The sequence below is a fragment of the Neospora caninum genome, chromosome XI, assembly GCF_000208865.1.
Source record: "Neospora caninum Liverpool complete genome, chromosome XI".
Lineage (NCBI taxonomy): Eukaryota > Apicomplexa > Conoidasida > Eucoccidiorida > Sarcocystidae > Neospora > Neospora caninum.
In genome coordinates, this window is record NC_018397.1 from 2,815,007 (window position 1) to 2,824,421 (window position 9,415).

The 9,415-nt window shown below is 52.3% G+C and overlaps 2 protein-coding genes across 2 annotated transcripts; one reads left to right on the top strand and one right to left on the bottom strand.

Annotated features, from left to right (window-relative positions):
* On the top strand, window positions 1–828 carry NCLIV_056420 (conserved hypothetical protein; the record flags this gene model as incomplete). Its single annotated transcript, XM_003885197.1, has 1 exon — window positions 1–828. The coding sequence occupies one exon, from the start codon at window positions 1–3 to the stop codon at window positions 826–828; it is 828 nt and encodes a 275-aa protein (XP_003885246.1).
* Window positions 829–4,092: 3,264 nt separating this feature from the next.
* Window positions 4,093–5,409, bottom strand: NCLIV_056430 (conserved hypothetical protein; the record flags this gene model as incomplete). Its single annotated transcript, XM_003885198.1, has 1 exon — window positions 4,093–5,409. The coding sequence occupies one exon, from the start codon at window positions 5,407–5,409 to the stop codon at window positions 4,093–4,095; it is 1,317 nt and encodes a 438-aa protein (XP_003885247.1).
* Between the last annotated feature and the right edge of the window lie 4,006 nt (window positions 5,410–9,415).

The following is a 9,415-nucleotide window of genomic DNA, read 5'->3' on the forward strand; positions in this document are numbered from 1 at the left end:
ATGGCAGCATCTTGGTCACCCATCTTGAGAGTGAGCAGATCGAAGGCTGCAACCTCTTCCTTTTTCGCCTCGCCCGCCAGGCAGCCGCACCTAAACGCCGCCACGGTGTACACGGTCGCGCATGCAAATGGTGTGTCTCCTCGCACTCTCACCTCAGCTTCGTCTTTCGGCGCCCTTCCCTGCTCTTCTCGTAACTTTGCTAGCTGGTCCCTGTTTGGTCCAAAAAAGGCAGAAGTGACAGAAGAAAAGACAACGGGTGGACCAGGCCTTGCGGCCTCCCCGGCCAGCGCCGATGGCTCTTCCTCGTTTCCCTCAGATCCGTCAGCCTCTGCTTCCCCGGCGCCGCCTATAGAGAGCACGCCTCCGCGAGGTTCGCTGTCTCCTTTTTTCTTCAAAAAAGAGAAAACCCCTGAAGCTGAGAAGGCGCCAATCGAGAACGCTGAGAAGCACGCCACCGAAAACGCCGAGAAAACGGCCGTACGGAGTCAAGAGAAAACGTGTGGAGAAGCCAAACGCAACAAGCGGTCCTTCTTTGGGCGCTGCAAGACAGTCGAGAGCGGAGCCTGCGACGTCTCCTCTGTCTGTACACCCCCGAAGAAGGTGAAAGTTCCCCTTTTCTCCCGCCTCCGCAGTTTCATGTCGGGATTTCTCATCGCGAGCGGATGCGCATTCTATGTGATCTACTACCAGCTCGACGAGGCGACGGTGCACTTGCATGTCCTCGCGAAAGACGCCGCCTACCGCATGGCTTCTGTTGAGAAGAAACTGCATGCGCTGGAAAGAAAAATCGAACACAGAGAGCTCGGCAAGGCGGACGCGACGCGATGAGAGCAAACGCACCAAGGTGGAAGGCTCGTGCAGGCGCGGCCGCATGCACGCACATAAAAGGGCGAGTTAGCGGAACGGAATGAAGAGAAAACGGAAAAGGTTCCCGAAAGGCGGCAGATGCCGACGGAAAGAAAGACGGCGAGAAAGAAAGGACCACGGACGACAGCAGACGGCAGAGGCGACAGACCAGAGAGCGATGATGGAGGTAGACAGTGAACGTTCAAGATCTGGGCCAACAGCGAGGAAGAGAGAAGGGGAAGCAAAGGAACGAGAGGACGACATGTAGAACAACGGCGGGTGAAATGTGGAGCTTTCCATCTTTCGCCTTCAGCCATAAAAGACAGCTTCTTTGGTGGATGCGTTGATTTGTTGAAGAACAGTACTCCAGATGACAGATAATTCGGTTCACAGCCGAGGATGGTGTGGGGCCGTAACTCTCGCTTCTCTCGTGCGCGGTCCAACCCCGGGTTCTGTTTCGCGCCTTTCTTGTGCCTCCGACCTCCTCGGGCGTGTCTCCAAACTCCCTCGTTCGAATACCCCCGGCGTGTAATGTTCTGCTAATGGTTCACGAACTCATCTGACGAAGGTGTACATGCGCCAACACGCTTTTCTCTATCGTTAACATGTATATATATATATATATTCATATATATATATATATATATATATATTCATATGCAGTTCCCATGGTAGGCGCTATACCCAATACAGAGTTACTGAGATGCGGGCTTGTCCGTACACCCCGCTCTCGCCGGTAACCGCCGCAGTGAAGGTGACGCTCACACTCAGATAATATTGGGAGTTCCAATCCTCGGGTTGTATGAGCACCTTAACCTACCTGCCAACAAACTGTATAACTTTGCGCAAATGCAAAGGCACCTGTTTAGTAACTGGATGGTCCCTTTTTACACCCGGTAGGTATGGATAATACTCGACTCTTCTACAGTCTAACCGCTCCTGCTGGTAAGCCATATATTACGCCTAGAATATAACCGATGCGGGATAACCTTAATGAAGTAGGATACTGAACGAGTCGTAAAATGTTGACGAACCAACATTCGGGTATTCAAAGATCGAAAAGTACTCAGTGGATGGGTTACTAGTTGGGTATATAATATGCTCTTGTTGATTATTATACGTAGTGCGATTCCACAAGCGGCTCACATCTTATATGGTAGATTAGCTACTATCTCATGCCGTGCTAACGGATTGGTTCTATGCTTACACTAAACCAACTGTGCTAATGACTATAGCTTGCAGTTAAACCACATGTTAAAACGAGCCCCGCCCATATAAACTAGTCTTAAACGCACCGCTTGTCACGTAAGAAATAGGCTTCACGCTTTTAGATCGGTTGGTACAGAATATCAAACCTAACAGTAATTAACTGAATTAATAATACAAGGCTGACAACTGCATAAACGTCATTGCTTTACGGTTCTATCGCAAACCATGGAGGTCACGAAGGTATGCTTTTGGGCTCGTGAGTATCAATAACTAGCTGAATGCTGGTCCGATAATTATATCAATGCATCACCAATTAATGGATGGCGGTCAACAAGTTGATACATGTGCATACGTCTCAGCCAAGCAAACATGAAGTCCGGTAGAATAACGGAATCCAACACTTTTAGCTGTCTTAAGCAGTCTAGCTTCAGTTGTTATCTGATTGGTACTGGTATTGCATGCATGGTGGGCACAATAGATAGATTGAAGGCTCTCTTTATTTCCGTGAACGGAGTTACATACTAGATTATCTTCGCTCCCGTGGTCTGTAGTAAGTTAAGATTAAAACGAATGTGTAGCATTTCCTATGCTCCTTAACGCCACAGCTATCTAAATATATCGTACCTGAATGGGATTTTCTAGCCTTCGAACCGAAAAAAGGTGTCTCCAGCATTTTTGGGGAAAAGACCACTCTAATAAATTTCGTTAGCGACAGAGAGAAACAAACATGTATATATATATATATACTTACAGATACATATACATGCATTTATGTATGCATTTATACACATAAATAGATGCATCTGCACATACGCATGCATGCACACGCGTACACGCATATATATTCATATATTGTATGAGTATGCGGGGTTTCCTTGCTGAGTGATCGCCTGTGCCATGTGGCTGCAGTTGCGGAGCATCTATTGCCTTCCGTTTCCTTTCTGCTAGAGTACCCCGCGAAAAACGCGAGGCTCCGCCGTACCCAAGACACATGCTTGACGATGGTACGTCGCGACTTCTTGCATCAACAGAGACGCACACATTTCCTTGTTGAAACGTTCCGACCCGAAACGCGGGCGGCATGACCACTCCACAGGCCGACCCATCTCCTCTCAGATAGGTGTACATGTACTGATCTATGCCTCTCTCTCTCTGTTACTATATGTATATATATATATACTATACATGGCTATACATGTGTATGTATATATGTGTACGTAACGATGAATTTAAGTTTACTTATACATAAGTGGTATGCATACAGATATAGGCGCGGCTCTGGATTTGCCTCAGGCGCAGCGTTAGAGTCGCTCAGACAACCGCGTCTGGGCCCCCCGTGCATGCACGGCGAGGGTTAGCAGCCCGTTGTCTCTTTGCTCTCCGCGTGGTCGGAGAAAAGACGGGAAGCGGAAGATTTTGGATTGACCAGATGAGGTGCTCGGCGCCTGCGGAGCCGGCATCGCCGAGCCGTTCTCGACACTCAAACCAAAAAAGCTCTCATGCACACGCTGGAAACAACTCGGGTGTCTCGGCAGAGAATTGGACACAGCGAGCCGCGGAGCTAGCCACACATGCTGCTTTCTCCCCACTGAAAACTACCCACAAAATCTGCCCTCTCCTGTTCGCAGCGAGCTCGCCTTCTGTTTCCTTCGCTGTTTCCGCCTGTCCCCCGAGTTTCTTTGAGCCCCGCGTCGCGCCGTGGCATCCCTCTTCCTCACTCCGAAACGCACATCCTCTCCTACGTGTCTGCATATGTATATATATACATATATATACATAAGTATATGTGCAAATACACACACATATGCACATATATATATATATATATATATATATATATGGATGCATATGTGGATATGTACACACAACCGTGTATTTGTGTCTATCGACGACTCGATGACAAAAAGCGCGTAGACCCTCGACAGTGCTGTGTGTCCTATATAGGTTTCGTGTTTGTTCTTCCCGTCCGCCAACGTCTCCTCCGTCTCTGTCTTAGCGAGGACTGTTTCCCTGCCTCGGCACACTCGAGTCGTTTCCCTACGCCTTGTGTTTCTTGTAGTCCCCGGCGAAGGCGAAAGGGCGGGTCGGCGACTCCTGCGGCGGGAGTCCCTTTTTGTCTTTTTGCAGGCTCGCATGCAGGGAGGCCCCGTGCGCGGGAGTGAACTTTTTGCTGTGTTTTCCCTTTTTGTGCCGGCGTTTGCAGCAGCACGGGCAGACGCATGCAAAGACGGGGCAGAGAAGCAGGCGGAAGGCGAAGAGCGCACAGAAGTAGGTGACAACGGTGAGGAAGAGGAGGAGGGCGACCCGGTCCGCAATGCTCGGCGGCACGAGCGCCTCGACGCGAGGATGCGAAGCAAAGATAGGAGCCAGCGCAGCGTCAACTCGCGCGTTTACACTGGGGAGGAGGTCGTCCGACAGGGAGGCGACCATGCGGACGCCCTTGGCAGCACCAGAAGCCGCGATGGGGTACAGAGTCGTCTCGAAGAAGGTCTGGGCTTTCGCGAGTGCAGGCGCAACCGGCTGATACACCTTGGAGTTCACCATTTCCACGTACGGCGCAGCGAGCGTCGCGACCTCGAGCTTCAAGGTGGTGAACTTGTCAAACATCTCCTGCGGGACGCACGCCACGAGGTGCTCCGCAATCGCCATGTACAGGTGGCCAATCGCGCCGAGCGTCTCCTGCATCGCCTGGATCGTGAAGATATGGGAGCTCTTTGGCGCTTCAGCGTCTCGAGCCTTCGCCGCCAGCGACGCCTTTGCCGCGGCGAGCTTCGCGACCTCGCTCTCGAGGGCGCGGACCCGACTGCGGGCCTCGGCAGTCTCTTGCTCCTTCTGTTTGAGTTGCTGCTGCAGCGACGCGTTCTCCCGCTCCAGTTTCTCACTCGATCCCTCGGCGCGGGTCGCAGCCGCGTGCTTCACTTCCAGCTCGCGGAGTTTCTTCTCGGCGTCCGCCTTCGCCGTCTGAGACGCGTTGTACATCGTCCGCAGCGACTCGGCCTGCTTTTCGCAAGCTTCGACTGCCTTTTGTTTGCGCTGCGTCGCCTCCGTGCACGCGCGCACCGACGTCTCGTGCGTCTCGCGGAACTTCTTCAGCTCCGCCTCGGCGTTTTCTGCACGCTGCTCGGCATACTTGAGAAGCCGAGCCTCGCGACTCTCGCTCGCGGAGTCGGTCTTCTTCGGCGCCGCCTTGGGCTTCTCCGCAGGCGCCTGCGCTTCAGCTGCCTCCGCGAGAAGGACACACGCGAGTGGCGAGAGCACGGAGGGAGACGATGACGGCAATGGAGGCACGCCGAGCGCGAGGCAGAGCGCGAGAGCGACAGAGAAGACGCACATGCGGACCGCCGAACCCGCCATATCGACAAACTGGAAAACGACAGATATAGGGAGGGTTCGAGAGAACAGACCGCCACGCAGCCACAGAGGGTACGGCAAGCGACAGGAAGAGAAAGGGAGCGCGTGTCGGTAGAGAGATCGGGGAAAAGAAAGGAATGGCAGTGTGCAGGTCGAAGTCGACGAGAGCGGGAGAAGGGAAGGGGGAGAAGGAAGAAGGCAGTCAGGGAGAGAGTCTTTAATGGGACTTTCTTTCGTAAGCGTGCGTGTCTCGCGCGTGTACACGTGCGCTGCCGAGGGAGAACTCGAGTGGATTTTCGGGAAAACACCCTTTTTTCGAAGAAAACCGTCGGCTGAGAGCGACCCCGCTCCGCCTGTGCGGGAGGCAAGAGCGGCAAGGAGGGTTGATGAACAAGAGGGGTGTTTGCACGGAGCGGAGGCGCGGAAACGAGGGGAGAACTGAAGCCGCGTTCTGTGTCGGAAAAAACCGCAAGGAAAAAGAAGAGTGTCGCACTTACGCACTCGCGCGGGAAAAGGCGGAGGGAAAAAAGGGGAAGACAGCAAGGAGGCGCCGAAGATGCCGAACAGCGTGCGACAGAGAGACAGCGCAAGGTTCCACTAGACACACACGCACACACACAGGCAACCCACTCTGCAGCCGATCAGCCGAAGTTTTCGAGAGATGAGCGGACTGCACACGTGGAAAAGGAGAAATCACGAGGGACAGAAACCGCTTTTGGAAGAGGGATAGAAAACAAGGTTCTTTTTTGCGAAAAAGTGTTGCGCGGCCTCCCCTCTCTCGCGAGAACGGCCTCTCCCCCCACGCGCGGCGGGTGTCTCTCTCCCAGACCTTCTCGTCTCGCCGAGTTCGACGCGCTTCGGCGGAACTTCCTCAGACTCGCTTTTTTCTTCAGGTGCATGCCACACGCTGCCGCAAACTCGTGAATCTTGCTGTTGAAAAACAGAGGAGTCTTTTTGTCTCTGCTCGCATACACGGTCGCTGCGTGTGTGTGACGGGGGCTCCGGCACATCTGAGACGAGCGAGGAAAAAACAGGACGCATCGCCACAAAAAAAAAGAGAGAAAGACGGATCGATTTCTTAACATCTCACCACAAAACGTATAGGTGAATACGCTTTTTGCTATATATAGATATAGATATATGTGTGCATGTCAACGGTTGCAAGCATCGGCTAGAGCGAAGAGACCCGGAGAGAACGTCCGACATTTACTGCATGAGGCTTTTTGACGCTTTCCTCATGCACGCTACGTGCACAGGAGAGGTTTGCAGAAGAATAAATGCCACGGTTTTCGAACAGGAGGCCGGGCGATGAGACCGAAGTGCGTGTGAAGAGACGCGTCGCCCCTCGGTGGCGTGGGCAAACGGAGACTGAAACTCTTCGTCATTCCTCGTTCGGGCCGAGAGAGAAAAAGCGACAAAAAGCCGAATGAGAAAGAAGCAGAGACGGTGAGGGCTGTCTCAAAAGCGAAGCGAGAGGTTGAAACTCAGAATGTTGTTTGTGTCGTCGGAAAACCAAGCGCACGACAGAAAAACGGAGACAAAACCCGGTACGTGAACCTCGCCACTCGTTCTGCAAATATCGCGCTCTGCAGCTCAGCTGAGCACCTCCACGAGTCGGCACGAGGGAGAGGTCCATTTGTTCGACAGAGGCAGTCCACGTGGCGATATCTTGTCTGTTGTTTGTTTTCTCCGCGTGGCGCGTGCAAAAAACGACTTCGTGCGGAGAGAAGCAAACGAAACAAAACCCTCTTTCATGGCGGCTGCACGCAAGGCGGGCCCCTCGGCCTCACACCCCGGAAACATCGTTTTTCTCGTAGAGACAAGTCTGCGCAAATACACCACGCACGTGCCATGTCTCACCGCCGTTGGGATCAGGAAACACCCATGAGAGAAGCAATAGGATGTCGAGAACTGAACTGCTTAAAGGTATGCGTATCTACGCATATCTATGTATATCTATAGATAGATGTCTATGCATATCCGAGTCTCTCTATATCGATATACGTATATATATATATATCGATATACGTATATATATACATATATATACACGCACATGTGGCCAGGGAGCAGACTGAAGAAGCAATAAAACATGCACCGATTTTTGCTCTCTTCCAGGAGAGTCTCTTCTCCTTGTACAGAGCTCGGACATCGGGTCGTGGTCTCAGACAGAGGCGAACTGCGCGAGGTGGACGGACGCGTGCGTCCAGAGACTGCCTGCGAGTTTTGTGTCTGGAAGAAATCCCCAGGAGAGGACCAACAGTCACCGTCCATTGGCGCAACGGAGGAGCAAAAACCGCAAGTTCACTATCCTCTCGATGCGGCGACACTATAGAAAACGGGCATACTGTGCTGCGACCGTTTCACCATTCGTTCCCAGACCAACCGGCGGTCGGTAGACCTGGTCCTGGGAAAAACGCGTGAACGCCCTGACAAATCCGAGACGAGCTCTTAGCATTGTGAACACGCACTGAGTGTGAGGCAGTTGGCGTGTATGGGCTTTCGATTTTTGTCGCTGGCCGCTGCTGGCCGTATCGCGTTTATGTGCGCTCGTTGACAGGCTGTGTTTCAAGAGGTGCAAATCTCCAGTGACGGGCAGAAACTTGCGATGCGCAACATGCTTGTGTCTCTTTATCGTTTTTCCTGGTCGCAAGTGAGGATTTTACGCATTTCCGTGCTCCCTTTTTCCCGAGGGAAAACACCTCGGCGTCGATGAGAAACGGAGCAGATGACCGCGCTCAAGAACACCGAAAGTTACACTGGTTGCTCACATTCCACACACCTCACGGGAATCGTGGACATTCCGCCTTTGGGCAGTTCAGCCGCCTGCGGCGGATCACCAGTGGAGCACGAGCTGCCGGATTTGAAATGAATCTAGGAAGAACAGAAACTCGAAAGGCAAAGATTCAGTCCGGTCGCTTCTGTAAAAACGGCGTCAACGATCCGCTGTACATACACCTGCTGTCCACGGGAATGTATCACAGGAAATCCACATGCAGGCAGGCGACTATTTGCATGCACATATGGATATACATTGTGGCGTTTTATGGAATTGTTGAGGCGTGTTGAATACACAGAATTTCATTACTTTGTAGGCGGCAAACACAGCTACCGATTCGCTCGCTACAGGAACCGAAAAAAACACTGCCACATCCCGCCAGCGCGCAAGTGCATCTAAAAAGGATAATGTTTACCGAGCCATAAGTGAAACTACATCTCTTCCTGTACGTATACATCTCCATGGATTTAAATGCGTCCTTCACGTTCATACATGACACGTATATCGTTACTCTCTCTACATAGGCCTCTCCTCTGGATACATAGATCTATAGCTATATATTCATTTTAGAGGTCCGAGACATGTGTACAGGTGGGATTTTTATAGTGTTATAACATTTGTAGAAGTTCATTTCCGTGCTTGAGGGTCTTTTCACAAATTTCTGGTTCCCCTTCACCCCCCGTCAGGGTCACCTCTGCGTTCTTTTTTAGCCTGGGCGACGGACAGTCCAGCTTTTCTCTTGACACCCACGCATGCGCTTGGTTTTTTCCTGTTTTTTTCTGGCGGTTGCTCGCTGGTGTTGCAAGGAAATGGGAAGACTGCCCTTTTTTTCTAATCCCGTATTTTCCCTCGTTTTCTGTGTGTCTGCGAAAACGTTTTCGCGGTTCCGCGCCTGCGCCGGCTTCCTGTCCCCCCTCTTCTCGACCGCGACAAGCGCAAGAGAGAGGGAGAGGAAAGGCGGGTTTTTCTGCGCGTCCACATTGCCCACTTTTCTCGTTTCTTCTGCTGCCTCGCCTGCGGTGTATGTACAACCCGATTCCCTCCATATCCCCGCGCGAAGGCAGCCTTCTGTGTCTTCGCGCCTCGTCTTCCAGTTTTCCCCGTCATTTTTTCGCGCACGCGCGTCGTCACCGTTTGGGGCTTCTCTGGCTTCTTCCTCACTTCCTCCTGCCGCTCAAGTCTCCGTTCTTTCTCGCCTTCACGCCTTTTCGGGAAGTTTGTCCCCTGGAG